At 34.9% G+C, this 22,026-nt stretch overlaps 1 protein-coding gene across 1 annotated transcript in view; it reads right to left on the bottom strand.

The window, feature by feature from the left end:
- The window catches only part of LOC109056501 (receptor-type tyrosine-protein phosphatase gamma-like), a 75,792-nt gene that overhangs the window by 25,454 nt on the left and 28,312 nt on the right, over nt 1-22,026 (bottom strand). Inside the window, exons 3-7 of the mRNA XM_042726399.1 lie at nt 11,543-11,722; nt 8,765-8,913; nt 4,574-4,669; nt 2,445-2,511; nt 1,252-1,409 (exon numbers count right to left, since the gene is read on the bottom strand). Coding sequence (XP_042582333.1) covers nt 1,252-1,409; nt 2,445-2,511; nt 4,574-4,669; nt 8,765-8,913; nt 11,543-11,722 — 650 coding nt within the window. The remainder of the gene's footprint in view (nt 1-1,251; nt 1,410-2,444; nt 2,512-4,573; nt 4,670-8,764; nt 8,914-11,542; nt 11,723-22,026) is intronic.

Consider the following 22,026-nt stretch of genomic DNA (forward strand, 5'->3'; position numbering starts at 1 on the left):
TACAAAAATAAAAAATTAAAAATAATAAAAAAATAATATTATTAATATTATTAATAATACAATATTTTATTATTACATTTTAAATAATAAAAATATAATTATTTGTATATATTTTTATGAAGTATTATTTAAATGACAATTATAAATTATTATAAAAAATAAAACAAAACAAACAAACAAACACAAATAAATAAATAAATAGATAAATAAATAAATAAATAAATAACACTAAAACTGGACAATACTGATGTGATATATGGTATATGGGTCACAGATATGTGGCCCTAGACCACAATAGGCAATAATACATTGTATGGGTCAAAATTATTGCTTTTTCTTTTATGCCAAGAATTATTAAGGTATTAAGTAAATATCATGTTTCATTAAAATATTTTGTACATTTCCTACCGTAAATACAGAATATCAAACCATTTTATGATTTTCTCAATATTTAGATTTTTTGCACCCTCAGATTCCAGATTTTCAATTATATATATATATATATATATATATATATATATATATATATATATATATATATATATATATTATACACATATATATACACACAACGTATATATATATATATATATATATATATATATATATATATATATATATATATATACACACACACACACACACATATGCACACACACACACACAACACACACACCCACACACACACACACACGTACATACATAATATATATAATATATATATATATATATTATATATATATATATATATATATATATATATATTATATATATATATATATATGTGTATATAAATATAATTTTTTTTTTTTTAACCAAATATTGCCCTATACTAACAAACCATTTATCAATGGAAAGCTTATTTATTCAGATTTCAGATGATGTATACATCTCAGTTTCAAAATCATGACTGGTTTTGTGGTCCAGGAACACATATATTGTGCATCCTTAGATTAATTTATAAAAGAGCAGTATTCTGGTGAAGATCAGCACCACTTCATTATATACAATGTAATGATACTATATATCTACAACACACATTTACATATACATGCATTTATTTATTTACATACATTGCTAGAGTAATATTGTCTGTTTGTGTGCTTGCTTGCAGATGGTACGAATATGATACAGGAGAATGAACGCAGACCAATTTCAAGCATAGTGCACACAGCTGGAGGTGATACATGATCGTATGAATGTAAAGTGCTTGTAGGCATGATGTGTGTGTGTGTCTGTGTATTTGCGAACCTGGTGGTAGGACAGGTAAACAGGCTGACTGAAGATGATCCACTCCACGACTTTACTGCAGGGAGGTGTCGTGAGCGAGCCGGTGTAGCGGTAATAACCTCCCAAGGATGATGGCAACAGTTTCCTCAGTATGAATGGACCAAGGTTTGTTTCCTTCTCTGTTCAATAAAAGACACAGAATAAACACTCCAAGACTGAAGGAGATTCTATGAAGCCTGCCTGAAGCACTATGAGGCAGCAAGATGTGATGCACATGTGGCATATACACAGGATTTGGTGACATTTTATTATCTTATTGTTAGTTCTTCTGGCATTTAGAAATAAAAGCATCTGCCCAGCTTTCTCTTTATTTCAAGACTGTAACTGGGTGGGCCACGTTTCTGAACAATAGATGCAGTGATTGCATGTTTATACATTTTTAGGACCTTGGAGAGAGTTTTGATTAAATTACAATTACATTACTGTTGAAAAGTTTGGGCTCAGTAAGATGAAAAAAAATATATAATAATACATTTATTCAGCAGAAATGCATGGAATTTATCAAAAAGTGACAGTCAGTGCCTTTAGAATGTTACAAAATATTGTCTTTTAAATCAATGCTATTCTTTTGAACTTTCTTTTCATCAAAAAATCCTGAAACACGTATCATGGTTTGTACATAATTATTAAGCAGCACGGCTGTTTTTAGCACTGATAATAGCTAGACATATTTCCTGAGCAGCAAATCAGCATATTATTAAAATGATTTCTGAAGGATGATGTGATGCTGAAGACCTGAGAAATTATGCTGAAAATCCAGCTTTGCATAATGGGAATAAACTACATTTTAAAACATATTAAAAACAGACAACATATTTTAAATTGCAATAATATAATCACAATATTAGTGTTTTTGCAGTATTTAAAAAAAAAAAAAAAAAAACCTGCCCCCAAATATTTGACCAGTAGTGTTTGTTTTCATAGTAGTTAACTTTTCTTTGAAAATAAAAATAAAAAAATGCAATTCAAAATTAATATTTATTTTCTCATCTTTGTTATTAATTCCAAAAAAATAACATTTTGAATAACAGAATTTTTAAAATTCATGGTTCTTTTAGAACCTAGAAAAGCTTTACCTTTTTATTATTTATTACATTTATTTGTTTTAATTTAATTTTGTGAACTCTGAAAGCTGTTTATATGGCAACATTTACCGTGATGGACTACCCGTTTGAGACCTGTGATGATGGGCTCAGCTGCAATGTTGTCTTTTTTCGCCACCTAGACAAAAAAAAAGAAAAAAAAAAAAAACAGAAAAATGTGGCATGAAATTAGCGATTGTTCTGTTTCTCTATGTTAAAGAAACAAAAAGAATGGGCTGCATTTAAATCCTGCTATTATCGAATATAAGTTTCCCATGTTCTCTGCTTATGCAACATTAAAAACTAGAGCACGCTGACATAAGCACCTTTTATTCAGGTTGATGGAGAAGCTCATTCAGGTCAGAGATGAAATATACTCACTTGTGCTCTCTGAGGATTCATTTGGTTGAACTAGGTGGCAATAAAAGAGCCCAAGGGAACCACCAATACAGGAGCTCCACATCGATTAACTATATAAAACCCACAGGAACGGACATGTCACACTTCACATGACACCATTCGTCTAAGCACTAATAGCAGTAAGCCATAACGCTGTCACATGTGGGCGAAAGAGTTTAAGTCCGCCGACGCAGGTCATTCTTTCACCGTTTGACAATAGATAAACATAGGACACACCTGCGTTCCACTTTCAGCGTGAAGAATAGGCCTGTCACATTAGTTAAGGTGTGTAAAAACCTACTGTATGCGAGTGTGCAAAGCATGTTGTGAATGAAGGGGAATGAATGCTGCAGAAAAGCTTATGTTATTATCACGGATCATCACGCTGACCCGTTAAGCCAGTTTTCTCTATACATTCATATGACATCCCTGAATACTGAGGCGGTGTACCACAAATCTTCCTTTTTGGCTTGACTCATTAAGAAAAGTGTGGAAAATGTGCTATTTTCACCCTTGATAAGAACATTTGTCACAGCTGAAAAAGAAGGAAAAGTAAAAATAAACAGGAGAATAATGGTATATGGTTTTTTTCTCTGTTATGTCACTTTCTTCAACTTGTCCCTCAGTAAAAACAAATGGAAAATGTTTGTAGTAATGCAATTATAATGGCATTTGTGCAAAAGCAGAAATATTAAGCTGGCATTTGCATTTAATCAATTAATACTTTTATTCACATTAAATTGTGACAAAAGATTTCTTTTTCATATAAATGCTGTTCATTTGCGTTTTCTATTTATCAGTGAATTGTGAAATGCATCACGGTTTCCACAAAAATCAGCTTTCAACATTGACAATTATAATAAATGTTTCTTTAGAACCAAATCTTATCATATTAGAATGATTTCTGAAGGATCATGTGACACTGAAGACTGAGGTAATGATGCTGAAAATTCAGCTTTGCATCACAGGAATAAATAAAATTGAAAAACATATTAACAGAAAACGGTTATTTAAAACTGTAATAATATCTCACAATATTACTGATTTTACTGTATTTTTGCTCAAATAAATGCAACTAAGCAGAACAATAACGTGTGTTATATTAGCTGTAAAGTTGTCTAAATCATCCTTTCAGTGGTCAGACTACTTTTCTAGAGGATAAATGTCTGATTGTGCAAGTCCAGATGGAAAACAAAAAATAAAGTCTGCAGACTTTCCACAAAATCTGCAGGCTTTGTTTTGCTTTCCCATCTGGGCCTGCATAATCAGACATTAATCCATAAACAACAATAACGCCCCTAATATGCCAAACTACTAAAATTGCATTATATAACAATTGTCATCATCTACCAGAAGAGGCCATGCCAAATTTTGACCTCTTGGTTACGTCGTTGTTGTACGTGGTTATGTAATGAATCGCATGAACCTTTGAACAGGCAAGGTTAGAAGGCCACTTCATCATGCTAGTCACTCACAAAGTCTTGCAGCTACACTTGTGAAGCAGTTTTGTCATATTTAACTTTTATCCCATTGCAATTCCTTGCCCCATGGACTTTCATTATTCTTTGAAACTGAAGATAGAAGAAAGTTTATTCTATTATACTTTGAGAGAAAGTTGGCTAGAGGGCAGCAGAAGATGTCTGCGCTTTCTTCTACCTATTGCTAATGGTGAAAATAGGCCCTGAGGCTACATGGGCCCAATCCAAATCTATCAGATGTTTTTAGTCTCTGGAGCTAAAAAGCCCTATTTCACAGACTGGTAAACATCCGAAAATCCCCCAAAAATCAAAGAAGATCTTCACCTGAAAGAAGACAGCCATGGCGGCGATGATTCGTCTCTCCTTTATCGCGGTGCTCAGACTGTCAAAATCGTCCGAATTGTAGAAATAAATCTGCATCTATGAGGCAAAGAGATGAGAACATGGTTTTATAACTGCATTCTTATTTGACAGGGTATGAAACGGCTCATACTAACGTTCTGCTTTGACTTTCTTGTTTGGTAAACACAATGCATTGTGCTATCGAAATTGGTACAGTAGCGCTGTCAAATCCTCACGAATTGATATCCCTTTCATCATCTTCACACACACAATAACGGCATATCTGTCATATCCTACTTCTCTCATCACTCCACATTTTGACATCTGAGACAACTAAGGATTAAACGGTTTCTCTCTGAGGACGGATTTAGGAAGAAAGCGAACCTCAGAAGCAAATCCCCTCGGCGCGGCGCAATAAACAACATGTCTTTGTTGCCTTAAACATTGCCTCTGAACAAACGCACAAAGTGCCATGTGTCAAATAAATGCTAAATCTACTATTACAGAAAAAACAGGGACGATCTTACAAAGAGAGAGAGGAAGAGAAAGGAAAGCGGGATGAATGGCATGTCAAAGCTCACAGCAGCTGAGCAATCGTGAAAGAGATCGTTGAAATGCAGGGAATAAGATTAAGCCTCGCTATGACAATCACGTTCCAGTTGAGCTTATTCTCTGGCAGCCTTTCGTGCACCAATGTTATTTGTCTGCCCGTGTTGTTCTCTCTTCGTTTTATATTGTAGACTTCGCTTTAGCACATTTCCCTAGTCATTCAACGGTGCATATAAGAAAAATATCAAGCTCTTGTTTTGTTAGACCAGTGCTTCTCAACTGACGGGGCGGCAGCTTGTTTTGACAGAAGATGAGAAAATAATGCTAAATACAAAGAACAAGATGTGCCTGACCATATAATACACTTAGGATAGGAAAGTACTTTTTTAAAGAAAAATATCAGAGGCATCCAAATAAAACAACCTTTTAGAAACTAGACAAATTTGCTACAGAATATGACACTAACTACATTAAAAACAGGTTATGAGTCAAAAACAGTACTTTCTTTGTAGTCGCATGTAGATATGGATTTATAGTATATGGTACATGGATACAGCAGGTATATGGATCTGCTCACTGGCTGTATCATCATCCACACACACACACACACACACACACACACAAAGAAAAAAACAAGTCTGATCACTTAAAAAATGAAAGAACATTCTTCCTCAAAAAACTGCAATTTGTAAGATATGATTTAACCCTATAAAGCCTACTGTATCGTATCTGAAACATGAATCCAAGGCCTCTGAATTATTAACACGATCAAAACTTTGCAGAAAAACCTGTTGCACACAAACACACAATCTTCTTAATGCCTTCTGTTCTCAGATTTTAGCAAGTAAAAGTACTTTTAATATATTTGTAAAAATGCCTACACATGTATTTGGGCTATGGAATCTTTAGAGTTTTTTATAAAGTAAACTTAAGAATAACATTTACTAAACTGAAACAACTTTGGGTTACTTGATTATCCACATATATTTTTTTAGAAAAATCTTGATATAATGTGAACAGAGGTTAATAAACATTTAAAAATCATATGAAGATATTTTTGGGAGATCCAGGGTGAGAACTGTTTTTTTTTTTTTTATATGCACTTTATTTAAGTAATCTGTTCTCAAATTGATTTAAGTAGTCTATTGTCTTTACCAAATTACTTTTTTTTTTCTTCTCATTTTGGGCCTGTGAATAAAAAGTGTTTTTTCTTCTTTGAATTTGAGCTCCACATTCTCACTATATCATACTATATGAGCCATAAAAGCCTGATGTATGTACACTTTTTTAATATTTGAACCAAATATTGTATCTAAAGTTTCAATAAACTGTTCCAACTAGTCTAAAAAACTATAATTTCATGTTGGGCTTTACAGGGTTAACATCTATAATGCAAACAAGAGTTGATTTAAATACTAATGCTGATGCTTGCCTTGGCAAGCAACACTAAAAAACGCGACAAAAAGGCCAAAAAATAAAATTAACATTATTGCTGTTGTAGTTTAATTTACTGTGCCAGATTTGAGCCAGAGGTCAACAGAAGTCGTCGAGAGATAATTGGATGCATCTCTTCTGAGTCTCTAGCTTCACTGCGTTTGGGTTTTAAATCGCTAGATAATGCTTAGCAGCTATCCAGCGGCGTGCGGATACACATCAGTTGTATTTCTGTGTAAAATGGGATTTATGGAGCGAAGTCGATTCATCTAATGAGAAAGTGCTGCCAGTGAGGTGGATCCGGCCCAGGTCGTCTGACCTCTGTGCCAGCTAATTTCCAACAAACTTAGACTGATGAATACAAATGATTTCTCTTTCCCATCCTCTAAATTGTTGTTGTGTAGACACTGCACTGATAGAAAAGAAATACTGCTAGATCATGGAGAAATGCCAGCAGGGTTCGGCTCAAGAATTTTGGATTCATTTCTACTCTGAGCATATTCTGACCTTGTTTGAACACTGAAATGAAATGGAATGAAATAAAGAGCTATTTCTGTAAAGGAGACAAGGCAAGGCAGCAGACATGCCAAAGAAACCCAGGGCAATTCAGGCAACTGAAAACTAACTTCCAAACAAAGTAATTAAGACCAGACAATGTCAGAAGGGGTGGACAATGAATTAAACCACTAATAAAGAGAAGAAAGAACAAAGTTAAAGTCTTTAATGAAAACCAATCAGTCTCCTTCAGGCCTCTTTTAAATCACAGACTTTAATGGTGTCTATTTATTGTGTCTTCACAGGGGGAAATATATTACTCATTTATCACTAAACCTCATTAGCCAATTAGCTTCCTCCAAGAGCCAATACAGAGTTTATGGTGACCGAAAGTAAAGCACAGCACAAACACGTTTAGTTAATGAATCAAAATGGGACAGAAACCAAAAAAGGCCAGCATACACTTGACTTCACAAGATCTAGCGTATAATGCGCAATTGCATAATGATATTTAACTTGGATGCAGTGGTGTGTCCATCCAGAATTCTCTCAGAACCATTTTCTCAGAAATCTCAAAATGAAAACTGATTGCAGTGTACACTGCTTCTTGCGCCTAACTTTGTCTCACACAGCTCAACATTTAAGTTTATGTGCATTCAGTGTTCTCAAAGGCAACTGGAGAAGGTTTACAAGAAAGAGCTAATACTATTTTTGCACAAAATAATATCTGTAAGGCATAAAAGACACTTTTTGAACTGGAAGGTTGTTGAAAATAAGTAGAAGCACCCTGTAAGGCATGGAAAGGAATTACACTTAATTAAAAATTAAGGCTTTTCGTTATTGTTGACGGAGATGAGTACTGGGGCTCAGTACTTCTTTTCTCATATTCACAAAATTAATTTATAAAACAAAACAAATTAATAATACTACTAATAAAAAGACTGATAAATAAATTATAAATAAATGCTGATAAAAATGTAAAAAAATATAATATAAATGTAAAAAAAAAATATATATATATATATTATATATATATATATATATATATTATGTCTTATTAAATCATCATAAAATAATTATAAAAATACCTAAAATAATTATTACAATAATTGAATTAACACTGAATAGAAACAAGTCCGTCCATTTACACACCAAGATGAACTGGTGAAAGAAGACAAGAACTCAAATAATTTTAAAAGACATCACTTTGAGGTGAGAATTAAGCAAGCCAAATATCCTTGCTCTTCAGTGAAATGTAGCAGCCGCACCATCAAGTCGATAAAACGTATCGATCCCAGTTTCATTGAGAGGTTCTTCAGTTAGTGCAGATTAGTACACCACTTTCAACCTACTCAAGTCAAGGTGGAATCCTTGAACTTTACTGAAGAAACTCATTTAGTAATGTTATCCTCCTCGCCTAAAATCCATTCCTAATAATATTTTTTTTTTATGTGAAAGTGGGTGGTTTAAGGACTATTCACAAGGACTGTTGTGAACTGGATTTTGTAAAGAAACAATGGATTCCTTTAGGCCTTTTGGCAACTTTTTTTTCTTTGTCGACAAGAGATTTTAAATTTTGAGGTTTCCAGAGCCGTACTGATGGCACTTACATACCGAAAGGCTCTAAAAGTGGAACTGATGTTGTTTTTCTGAGTGCAGTTGACATTCATTATGGACATAATGTGACACACTCACTTCTACTGGAAACTTCTTCCCATTGATACTGTGCTCAGAACCAGCTGATCCGTTGGTGCTGCCCCAGTGAAACTCCACCTTCTCTGCTTTGAAGCGTCCAGGTAGGCCGGCCCCTCTCACAAAGTAATCATTCTTAAGAACAATAGACACTGGAATGAAAAAAGTAGACCAGATGAGAGAGAGTTAAATAATAAAAAAAATGAATTTAATGAGCTGTAGTATATAAAACTAAGACTGCCAAGTATATGTACTTTTTAAGCTGTGTAATTCAACAACACATAATGCAGGCAGATATATATTTTAATATCCCACTCTTCTTCAGACTGTAAAATGCTCCAGGGGAATTTTGTCTTTTTTTGTGTTGACAAAAGGACCTTTAAAACACATAATGATGCAGAAGAAACTGAGTGTGCACTCTGTGGGCCAGAGCGGACACATCAAAATGAGCTCCATGGGCTCTCCTGGCACAGACCGTCACATTATACTGCATTAAGAGTTGACCTCTTGACTCTTTAAAGCCTGGATTGGTAAACAAATTGAATATCTTCCATTTCTTCTGCTGGGTAGACTCTGAAGAAACAGGATAACTACTTCATACAACTTGTTTTTCCATGGCCAATTAATGAACTTGCTCAAATTCAATGCTATTTTAAAACCTTTTGGACATTTGAATCCACTTAACTGCAATTACGTGCATCATCTGCATCATTTCTAACCTTATTGTTAATAAATCAAATGTTAACGAACAATTTTCACAGTCGGATCCCAAAAACATTAACTTAAAGGGATACTCCACCCCAAAATGAAAATCTTGTCATTAATCACTTACCCCCATGTCGTTCCAAACCAGTAAAAGCTCAGTTTCGTCTTCGGAACACAATTTAAGATATTTTGGATGAAAACCTGGAGGCTTGAGACTGTCCCAAAGACTGCCAAATAAATAACAGTGTCAAGGTCCATAAAAGGTATGAAAGTCTACTTCAGAATCTCTCCATATCACCGTATGCTGTGTATGCTCTTCTGTGTCATCCGCGCCACAAGGATGTGCTGTTTCTACATGTATTTAGCTTTGATTTGAATCCTTGTGGCGTGGATGACACAGAAGAGCATACACAGCATACGGTGATATGGAGAGACACAGAGGAGACCGCTGACAAAGGAATTATTGAATAAGGTCGTTATTTTTGTTTTCTTCGCTTACAAAAAGTGTTCCCATCACTTCATATAACTCAGATTGCACGTCTGATGGCAGATGGAGTATTCTGAAGACGACTTTCATACCTTTTATGGACCTTGACACTGTTATTTACTTGACAGTCTATGGGACAGTCTCGAGCCTCCAGGTTTTCATCCAAAATATCTTAAATTGTGTCCTGAAGATGAACTGAGCTTTTACGGGGGTAAGTTATTAATGACAAAATTTTCATTTTGGGGTGGAGTATCCCTTTAACAATGCATTTATTGAATGTTCAACTTAGAATGACCTAGCAATATAACTGTCTCTGTATGATAGGATAGGAGAATGCAAAAAATACAATTACAATAAAACTACAAAATTCATTTTGAATGGCCACTTTATTTGGTTTTTCTTTCATAAAATACTTAGTCACATCATACTGGAAAAAAATTCTGAGCTCTACCGCATACTCTCTAAGAATTGGTCAATGCCCATTCCTGTCCTTTGTTGAGTGTAAAAAACTAAGATGAACTACAAGGAACCACTCAAAGCATCTCACATCAGCAATGCTCTCATGTGGAGATCTCGGTTTAATTCTTAAGTAAACTAAAGCGCTGGGGTGAGAACAAACAAACTGATTAAGGTGGATATGAGGAATGTTTGTGGAGAGATGGGATCTTTTGGTGAATACACACACTGGGCTACAGACTCGTGATGCTGGGGTTTTAAAGGCTCTAACGCTGTGCTCTGTAAACAGTAGAAAAATCTCTTATGGTAATTATGCCACAGCGTGTTTATGGCCCTGGCAAGCATTCCTAAAAACCTTCTCAGGAGTAAATATAGCACTCTACAGTGTGCCATTCTCCAAATCACTCCTAATTAAAACCACCATAAAGCAACATTTGAAATGCGCAAAATATGCTTTTGCACCATCATCCTTGGCTAGTTTTAGATTTGTAGGCCAAAAAGAAAGATTTGCTACAAATGAGTGCAAAAATGCAAAAGGTAGATTATGGTAGATAAGGTGTAAGAGACTGAATATGAGTTTTTACGGCTATTAAAAATAGGAAAAATTGAGAAAATTAGAAGAATGGGCTATTTTTCAATTACAATACTTAAATAGTAATTTAAATATTTTTTTGATGATGATGATGACAGTACAGATTTCACTCAAATTATTTATATGCATTCACACTAGCTTTCAAAAGTTAAAGATCAGTAAGATTTTTGTTTCTTTTTTGGAAAGAAATTAAATCATTTTCAAAAATCCTCAAATCTCTGGAAGTTCAAGTCTTCAAAAAAAAAAAATGTAAAAAAAAATAACACTGTTCAGATTTCCACATCTGCAAGGCATCACAACAGATCTTAGAGAAACTTTGTGATGGCATTTTACATGTCTGATATTTGCTTGGGCTTTGACTTTCAAACTCCCTCAGACCTGATGCAACTGTCTGTCCTGATGAGACGCTTGCAACTCTTTTTCTTATAATGCAATTATTTGGAAATATTTTAAACATTTAGGTGGCCTGAAGCTAAAAGTGCAATGAAGGTCCAAGTTCTGATTGGAGAGCAGACGAGAGGAGTTTCATTATTTGGAGAACCTGTTTTGCCTGTGTTCTTCATGGTGGTCCTGTTTGATGACTTGGTTTCAAAGCCATCCAAGGTGAGCTCCTGGCACTCCTGAGAGACCTGGGTGTATAGATCTGGGATATCCACTGGAGACTGATTCCTTTCCCCACATTCTGGATAAGCAGAGGCCCACCTTCGTGGTCCATAGGTGCCTGTGAAAGAAAATTGAAGAATAAACAAAAAAACTTTACATTTACACATTGGCAGATGCTAGAAAGCAACTTCAAAAGCACTCAAGTTATACATTATACATATAGTTGATGTATAATGTCCTTTTTAAAATCATGATTTTAGGTTAAAATTTATATCAATATGTAATGGAGAGTATACTGTATATTTTCCAGCTATTTTAATCACATTTTTCCTTCACTAGGTCATTTTAAAAGGTCCTGCAGTGTGGCAAATTACTTTTTAAAAGCAAAAATATTTCAAGCAGTCTCTCAGTTAACATGAGGCCTCTTGATAAATAAAAATAGCATGCCTAATCATATAAACTTAAAAAAAAAAAAAAAAAAAAAAACCTGAATTTGCAAAATGCTGTTTTAGATGGACTGCATCATGTCACACACCAGGACAGAATTAAATTATTCCTCTGTTGACTAAACATTGACTCATCTCTGTCTAGCACTTGAGGAAAAGTACACATTTGCAATGTAAATCTGAATTAGCAAAACACAAATGCAATGCAAACTTTTTCTGCACATAAATCCCTCTTCTCGTGATGTTGTTGAGCTATCATTTGATACTCATCAGCCATCTGTGTTGGTCTAAGACAGAGAAATACGAGCTCACATGTTCTGCAAACATGCAGCACTAAACTGATGAATGGTTTCATTACCGGTGGTGGCAGACGTATCAGAGTCCATGTCATAGTGGTGTATGTAAATTGCCTCCTAATGGTTAATGCTTTGCGCATCAAATTAAGTCTCCCACACAGTATATGAATAATAAACTGTGACATGTAGAGGGTTGCGGTAAACAGCTATGTCTGGATGGGACTCTTAGGAGCAGTAAAAACAACTGTGCTTCGCTTTAACAATCTGTACAAACTATCTACGGAAAACTGTCATTTTAATCACCATTTTCAGCTTCCTGCAAGGACAAATGTACACAGTGATATGTTATTAAAATTTCTTAAGTGCGCCCCAAAATTTCTGGGGCTGATCACTCCAATTTTGGGACCTGCTTTTCCAGAGTCAGATTAAACAGACTTTGCTATGACAACCTGAATACTTGTAGTCACAAGAAGGTACGAAATTTAACTAACCACTATAATTTTATCATCAGCACTGTTCGCGCTGAGATTCTTTCCAGCCTAGATAGTCAAAAGTGGGAGGAGAGGAGAAAAACCTCATGGGATTGGTTCAAAAGGTTCATGGTTGCCATCGCAACGCTATCTCAAGTACACACTGACCTCATGCCAATCAAATGCATAGTCAAAAATTGGATTGCATTTTGAAGCAATTTTTTAGTTATAACCAAAGTATTTTATGCTGGAGGTTCAAAGACGGCACATCAGATTTGCCCTTGGGCTTGAGGGTCTGATCGTGGTGTCAAGAATGATGTTGTCTCTAATCTTCTGCGCTAAAAGTCTGTTGACTCCCAACCGAGCTCAGTCACGCTTATTTTCCCGGGCGATAGACTGTATGACATCCTGATGATATTCGGAGAGATACAAGTCTGACAGAGTTTGGCTTGTATGACTGGCATGGGTCATTGGTGGACAACGGAGTATGGAAAACCAAACAAATCAAATGGGTCCACAACAAAACCTCTAGCAGTCCACACACACATATACATATATATATATACATATATATATATATACATATATATATATACATATATATATATATACATTATATATATATATACATTATATATATATATATATATATTTTACAAAGTAATACAAAAATTAATAAGTTAATATTGAGTACCTTATATTTTATACACCAATATTGCAAGTTTCCCAAGGTTTTTTTTTTCCATTAACGAAAATTAGTGTTTTTTTTACTAATTGGTTCAGTGAATGATTCAGTGACTCACTCACTGACAGTCACTTGTTGCTTTACTGAATGAATTGATGCTTTTGAAGAAAACAATTGGGTTGCCTGAATGACTCAATCATTCACTCATAAAGAAAGTAATTTGTTGCCACCTACTGGTGTATTGAAGTGAGTCTCTGAATAATGCCTAAATTTACAGATAAATAAATTCTAATGCACAAGCAATAAAATAAAATAAAATAAAATAAAATAAAATAAAATAAAATAAAATAAAATAAAATAAAATAAAATAAAATAAAATAAAATAAAATAAAATAAAATAAAATAAAATAAAAAAAAAATAAAATAAAATAAAATAAAATAAAATAAAATAAAATAAAATAAAATAAAATATTGGTAGACCACTAATGGACCAAGCAATCGAACAATGAAAACAGCCTGATATGCCCTGACTAGTTCCAACCCTTCACCTAGGTCACTGGAACTGGAACATTGAGACCATGAGAGAATGGGGGAGCTCTCTTTTCCATCTGACAGATTAAGGTCAGATCACTTTCCATTGGGACAGAAGAAGTCATGCTTCTCCTCTTTTAAGGAAAGGTTACTCCTCTTACCCAATTAATGAGGGGACAAGTAGGTCATTCCAAAGTTCTTGGCCTGCCGCTACAGTGCAGAAATCTCCTCGGAGCTCTGCTAATTGACATCAATTTTCCAGCAACGAAAAAGCAACTGGTTTTTCAGCTGTGAATATTTTAGCATTTTTGTGAAACACGCTTGTCCAAGTCCAAAATGATGAATTGATTCTACAATCTGACACTGTTTTTTCCCAAATGTCAGAAGCCAATTAAACGCATCCTGAGGGTTATCCTGGCTTTCAAGGTGTCTCCTCAGGGTTCGGCGTCTATGCTTTTAGTCTGGCAGCTCAGACGACAGACAGCCGCTTGCATTTTTTTTTCACCTAAGCGTAGAGTCTCGGTGCTAATATGATTCTTAGATGGATGCTGGATTACCCCTTTCCACCTCCCCATTGATTTCTCCTTTGGCCAGACTCCTCTATTCAGATTTGTTAAGTGCTGGCACGGTAAGCCCGAACCAGCTGTCGGTTTTGTCCCAGCAGGGGTAGGATATCCGCACAAAGACACTTCACCTGGAATACTCAATCTCTCCTCCAGATTCAGCCTGCTTTGACATAAGTTCCCCACAGCAACGTAGGTCACCATCTACTCTGAAATAGACTTAAAACACCTGCGCAAAGCTGAGACCAATTTCCTTCACTTTCTTATCTCCTAATTAATTAGTCATCCACGTTCCTTTGTAAATAGATCAAGATGCGGTTTTCATCCTAGGCTATCGGCCTACGGTATTTCCCACATGCCATCCACGTCCATCCAACTGACAGTTCACAAATCTTCATCGAACCATTTAATCTCTCCGTGTCACACACTGAAAAATTGGCTCTGCCAGTGTCTTCAATTGTAACAGTGACACTACATCCTCCCTGCCGGGGTGATCGTAGGATCACTCTCCCTTAAAAGCCACTCAACATCTCCCTCGCTTCAACACTTTGTTCGTCCTTAAGGACTGTATACATAACTGACGACCGGTCACCTCAGACGATGTGGCTCACGAGCTGCGAGATGCAACAGCTTTCATCGCGTCACACTGAGAGATGTGTTGAGGGAAGGTGATAGCTGACAGTTTTGTCGCGTCTTCTCGTGTCTTGCTCTCTCAAACGCAACAAATTTGCAGCAACACATAGAGGAAACCTATCAACTCTGCTTTACAGACTGAGAAAAAAACATCAGAGGAGATATGACAAGATAATTAATGAGACTTACATGGATAGTTCCCTCCACAATTAAAATTCTGCCATCATTTACTCACCCTTATTGTTACAATATTCATTATGAAGACAAAAACAGTTGAAAAATTCTTCAAAATATCTTAGCTTGTGCTGCACAGAAGAAAGAGAGCTGGGAAACACATGAGGGTGAGTGAAGAGTAATAGAATAATTTTGGCCAAGCTATTCCTTTAAAGGATAGTATGTTATTATTTACTCTCACCTTGTTTCAAAACCCATATAGTTTGATGAAAAAAAAAAAATTTTCAGCAAGCAAGCATACTGTGACCAACGGGTTCAAGCTGAGTTTTTGGCTTAGTGCTTTCTAAAAAACGAAAAAACAAAACAAAAAAAAAAACAATAAAAAAAATAATATTTATATATTATAGATATAATATAATTTCAAATAAATGCTTCTTTTGAATTAGCAAGGATGCATTAAATTGATCAAAAGCGACAGTAAAGACTTTTTAATTTTACAAAAGATCTTAATTTCAAATAAATGCTTCTTTTGAATTTTTGAATGCTATTCTTTTAAACTTTCTATTTTCTATTCATCAAAGGATCCTGAAAAATATTGAGCAGCACAACTGTTTTCAACAATGCTAAAAATAAGAAATGTTTCTTGAGTGCCAAATCAGCATATTAGATCAATTTCTGAAGGATCATGATATGACACTGAACCAATGGCTACTGAAAATTCAGCTTTGCCGTAACAGGATTTAAGGTTTTAAAATATATTGAAATAAATTGCCTTGGTAAGAGACTTATTTCAAAAACATTAAAACATACCGACCCCAAATGTTTGAAGGGTAGTGTATCATTTAAGTGAGGAACAAAATGAAATATTAACTTCATGAAATCTTAATTTATTAACTGAAAAATGCATATTTGCCTCTGAATATGCATAAGTGTCAATGACATTTGAGAGCTACGGAAGAGACTTTTATGCTGCTTTTCTTCTTACTCTCAGAGCAAATGAATGAATTACACTCTGATGGATTCATTACCTTTCACTGATTGTTGAGAATTTCTGCTGAAATTTCATTTCAGAGCATTTAAGGGCATCGGTATGGATTATAAAATGAAATCATATGCCTTGAAGCCCTTTTGAATTTTTCATTGACACTCCAACATCAAGGCAGTGTAAGATGCAAGCGTTACATATGTGTATTTTCAAACGGTTCCCTGAGAGATGCAATTACGCTGCAATACTTTCACTCTTATTGGTGCTCCACAAGCTTAAGATTTGCCTGAATTTAAATGTGAATTTGCATCAAATAAACTCACTATTATATACAGGTACATATAAACTAATACACACAGTACAGGTGTGGCTAGTACATGCAATACACATCATGTAGCAAGCCATTGTGTTTGCTGACGTCTTTTCCCTCATCAAATGCACAAAACTTTATAAAAAAAACAGTTTTATATATGCAGCAATATATAAAAGTTAAAGCAGAACAAACAGACTTGGATAATTACATGTTGTATGAGTCATCACCCTTTCTAGATATATACCGTTTATCAGCCATTGCACTCCTCAAGGCCTTTCTGTATATAACAGAAATAACAATAAACCTGTAACAGCCTCATCTAAATAAAAAAACTGCTCCTGATTCAATAAGAGAGTTGAAGTACTTGCAATCTTGCAGCTGTGTGTTAATCTGACTACTTTCCCAACGTCTTTCTTTCGTTCGGCCGAGAAATCTTTTATGTCCTGCCAATTCATATAATTCACACTGCATTTTAATTAGTGTTCAGAACAATCTCACCAAACAATTTGAAAGCTCTAATTTATATCTCAGTCTTGGAATAGCAGTCTAATTAACAGAGACACTAATTGGATTAATTCTGCGTGATCTGATTCCCAGAAAGAGACAGGAGGAGCGAGATAATGATAATGAGAATGAAACAACATTTTTTTTCCCGCCTATCTCAAGCCTGGCAATGCAAAGAGGTACACAACTATATAATCATCTGATTTATTTGTAATCAAACTTTAATTGTAAACAACTAGGGATTAAAACAAGAAGTGGCTCTATGTAACTTATTTTATTGATGAAAGAAGCTGGTATAAAAACACATCTTGGATTATTATGCTGTCTGTGTTGCCCTAAGACCTGAATTTATGAATGAATGAAGGGAATGTGGGACTGGATAGTGTAAAAATACTTATAATGAAACACAAGGCCCTAGATGCAAATTAAAAATCAAAAACACATTTACAAATCCCCTTCGGACTTATCTGGATTTCTTCATGTATAATCTTGTAAAATGACATCTGATCATCTGAAGTCTTATTTAACAAGCATCACACTAAATGAATTAGAAAAATGTTGCAAAACATTGCTAAGCTATTCTGTGCAGTTTCTAGGGTAGTTACAGGCCCTAGACAAAAAAGTCTGCCCCTAGCAAGGAGGATAATTCTTGCCTTAGCAAACGTCTCTAAATATCAAATCACTGATGGAAAAAGAAAGTGCACATCTGTGATAATGGTCTCTTGAAAAGACGGTAATTGGAATTCAGGTGGGTTTGATTTGACCTGCCATATTGTAAAAAAAAGTAGGAAAAAAGTTTTGGTTGCATGCACTTTGCTCTAGCAGAAATTTAAATTCAATTTCAGAAGACATTTGGCTGTTTTTTGCATGAATGGGCTCCCTGTAAAGACAGGTGCAAAGGCACTCGGTTGGATCTCTAAAAAGTGACTACAAACCACAAGATGACAGCTACAACATCTGTGTTCAAAAGTCTAACATTATAAAAACATGAAGCCACAAGTGTTGTTCCTAGGAGCAAAGAAAACTGTTTTTTTTTGTTTGTTTGTTTGTTTGTTTTGAAAACGACAGAAGTCTCAGCCAATTTTCTAAATCAGTAATTTCTTCTTGTCTTTCATTCAAAATAAAAACATGATATATACAGTAAATGACACGATGTATATATATATATATATCCTAATATGTACATATATCTAGCACACACACATATACATATCATAGGCATTTTTTTAAATCTTGCTGAACATAAATCTGTCAGAAAGAAAATTATTCTGTAATTGTATTATTCTGAATAGTATAAGAGTGTTACTAAAGTAGACAGTAGTCATTTTCTTGATATATCAAACTGTGCAAGATATTAGAGAATATATCATTGGCAAATTGTTTTAATCTGGTTGAACATAAACCTAACTATATTTAAATAGACTCATGCTTAAAATAATGCAAAAGAAAACATAACTGTCAATGCCTTGATTTCTTCTGCAAGTTTTCGTTTTAAGTAATTTTCTCTTTTATGTTCAGATACTTTTTTAGATTTTACTGGAAAAAGAGCTTCAAGTTTGCTAATGAATACCCAGATGTACTTCTGAAACAATGTTCTATGGATAAATGAGACAAAAACTGAACTTTCTGGCACATGTTTGCAGCGTTACGTAACAGAAGTAGAACAAAGAAACCAAAATCGAAATTAACTGTGTGAGTAAAACACGTGCAGGCAAGACGATGCGAATGCTTCCAAATATGTGCTGCCACATTCAGATCTCTTTTGGAGGGAAAAGTCAGTAATGCAAGCCATAAAACTGTTTTATGACTCGTGTATGTATTGAGCACCATCTGTTTGGGCTAGCTGAGTCATTTAGCTCAACAGCTACCACTCTGTGTCACATTCTCCTCAGTCCGACAGGCACACGTTTGTCTCAATCCACTATCTTTGTTACCAGCCGTAATCCCATTAACCTTGCAGATAAATAACCTGACTGGCGTTGCCACGGGAACGCTGACTGTGTGGAGATTGCCTTGTCATGTCTGTTTTGTCCCCCCTGAGAAAATGGGACAAGCAGCGCACACTTTGGCAGCCGTCGCACTTTCTGGCACGGCTCCGCTCACCAGTCGTGTTCAATCTAACCCTCTGTGGTCTATAGACTGCGCACAGTCGACAGGAAACAAACATGCGACGCTGATGCGATTGATAGTGACAGTGGAGCTGGTTGGGGTTTGGACAGGAGACCTGCGGTTATTGCCACTTTTCCAGGGTCATTGATAGCTGCAAGCGATGCGAAAATCAGGCTGGAATGGATCTGAATCTGGACAAATATAGCTACGAGAAAAGTTACAAATCAACGAGATGCAAATTATGCAGATTCAGCCACCAATACTAAAGCGTTATTTGCCGAAAGAGGCTTGTTGTTCGAAAGACTTAGCGATTCATGCAGGAGTGACTCATAAATGAACGTGCAAATGATTGTTACGCTTCAAAAAAAGAATTAAACATATTAGTCATAGGAAATGAGGAATTCGGAGAGTGTGCAGATTATGGATATGCATTTTCAGTGGGTGAATAGAACTAGAAGTATTAATATTCATTGAAAAATATGCTAAATGTCTTTAATTCAAAGAGAAATGAGAAGCAAAAAACAATCTGTCTTAAAGGATTAGTTAAATTTTTTATTAAAGCTGTTATTATTTCGACACCATCATTTTCCTCTGTGAAACATAAAAGGAAAAATGTATTATTCTGAAAAGCATCATAAGTAGTCAAGACGACTCTAAAGATGAAGGCATGTGAAATGATTCGTTCATGAATTGGACTCACTGAGTTCAACTCAGTGACTCGGTTGCAGCAAGTTAACAGGCACACATTTGTTACACAAATCTCTCACATGGCTTTGGAAGACTTATAAGATATAACTAATGAATTGTATTTTATGATACTTTGATGGTGCTGTCTGCGTCCTTGTTGAGACTTGAAAGCCTTAGTATTCATTCAGTGTAACTGCATGGCAAAGAGTTACTAATACAATTCATTAAAAATTCTCCTTTCCACAGATGAAGGAAAGTCATGCGTGTTTGGAGCAGCATGAGTGCGAGTAATGATTCAATTGAAATGTTTTAATCAGTTTGATGGACTTTTAAAAAACTCTAGTTATTTGAAACAATTTATGCAGATGTAATATACTTTGCATCTTAAAGAGTTAAATTACAATTGCTGTTTGGATGCATTATGACAGCTTTTGTAACCACACCAATTTTCTTTCATTTTCTCACATTTACCTCAAATCGTCTTCAGTAATACAAAGAAAATGGAAAATGCACAATAATGCCTCTTTTCTTGTCATAATTGTTTGAAAGAGGAACGTATTTTTAACTACTCAAAGCTGTTCAGTCAGAAAATTGTTAAAGCTTTGAATCTTTCTGGAATGAAAAACACTTTCAGAGTATCATCAGCATTTAAACACAAACTGCCGAATGACATTTGATATTTGAAAAGTTATTCTGAGGCAAAATCTGAAGGCCCTGCTTATAAATTTGTTTTACGGCAATAAAAAAGGAATGAATGAGTGGCTTGAGGACAGCAATCAGACTCATGATTTTTAACTAATGGAAAGTAAACAGGTGAAAAAAATCTTACACAGAGACTCAACAACATCAACAAAACATTGTCCTGCACCATTCACATCATTAGCATCTGATTTTTGCTGCTTTGAATTCAGAAGCCTTTTCATACTTAAAGCTTTGTGTCTGAATCATTTTTCAAACATAATGAAACCTTCATTAGAGTAAAAAAAAATGTGTAACAGGAAAATGGGTTTTGCTGCTGTTTGGTGAGATATAACTGAACTCATTAATTGATGCCTTTGAGACTGAATTACGCCCTTTATCTCACTGTCTCCACCCAGTTCCTTTGGAATGTGTACTAGGATTAACAGTATTTTGCCCTCGATAATGAGTCTAGAACACATACGTGCACAAGCAAACCACAAACTACACCTCAAGTCCCTACAAATGACTCTTAAAAACCCTCAAAAATGAAGGACCTATAAGATGCATAAGAACTGAACTGCACTTATATCACTATTCACTATTTATCTAGCAAGGACATGTTAAACGAATTAAAAGTAACAGTAAAGACTCTTATGTTGTTACTAATAAATGCTGCTTGTCCCATGGTTTCCACAAAAATATTAAGCAGCACAACTGTGTTCAAATTGATAATAATAAGCACAAACTCTGCATATTAAAATGTTTTCTGAAGGATGATATGGCACTGAAAACTGGAGTAATGGCTGCTGGCTGCTTTGCCATCACAGGAATAAAACATATTTAAAAATATATTAAAATGGAAAACAGTTCTTTTATATTCTAATTGTATGTGCTCATTTTTGATCAATAAATCTTGTCTTGGAGAGCATAAGAGAGTTATGCAGCCAAAAATCATACAGTCCTCCAATTGTTTTTCTCTTGAGATGTGAGGCATATTATACATAATGTGTCTAAAAGCTTTATTTATATCAAGAATGGTATGTTCTAGAACACTAATCTTTGACCCATTCTTCTAAAGTATCTCGGCAACGTTCCACTTGCGTGGAGAAACAGGACAAGTTGAGAAATGATAAGTCAAAAGTCTATTTGCGTCTAATTAGCTGGCGAGTGGCGTTCCAGACAAAACAAGGTCCGCCTCCAGTATTAAAAAAAAGGTACTTTGCTACATAAAAAAAAGCATTTTCCTGTTCTTAGTTATACAGAGAGTTCAAGTGAACTGGATGTTGTTCCACACCCTGTGAAACCTAATTTAGAAGTCTGAAAAAAAGAAACTTTGGGTTTCTGT

This window comes from Cyprinus carpio, chromosome B6, assembly GCF_018340385.1.
Source record: "Cyprinus carpio isolate SPL01 chromosome B6, ASM1834038v1, whole genome shotgun sequence".
NCBI lineage: Eukaryota > Metazoa > Chordata > Actinopteri > Cypriniformes > Cyprinidae > Cyprinus > Cyprinus carpio.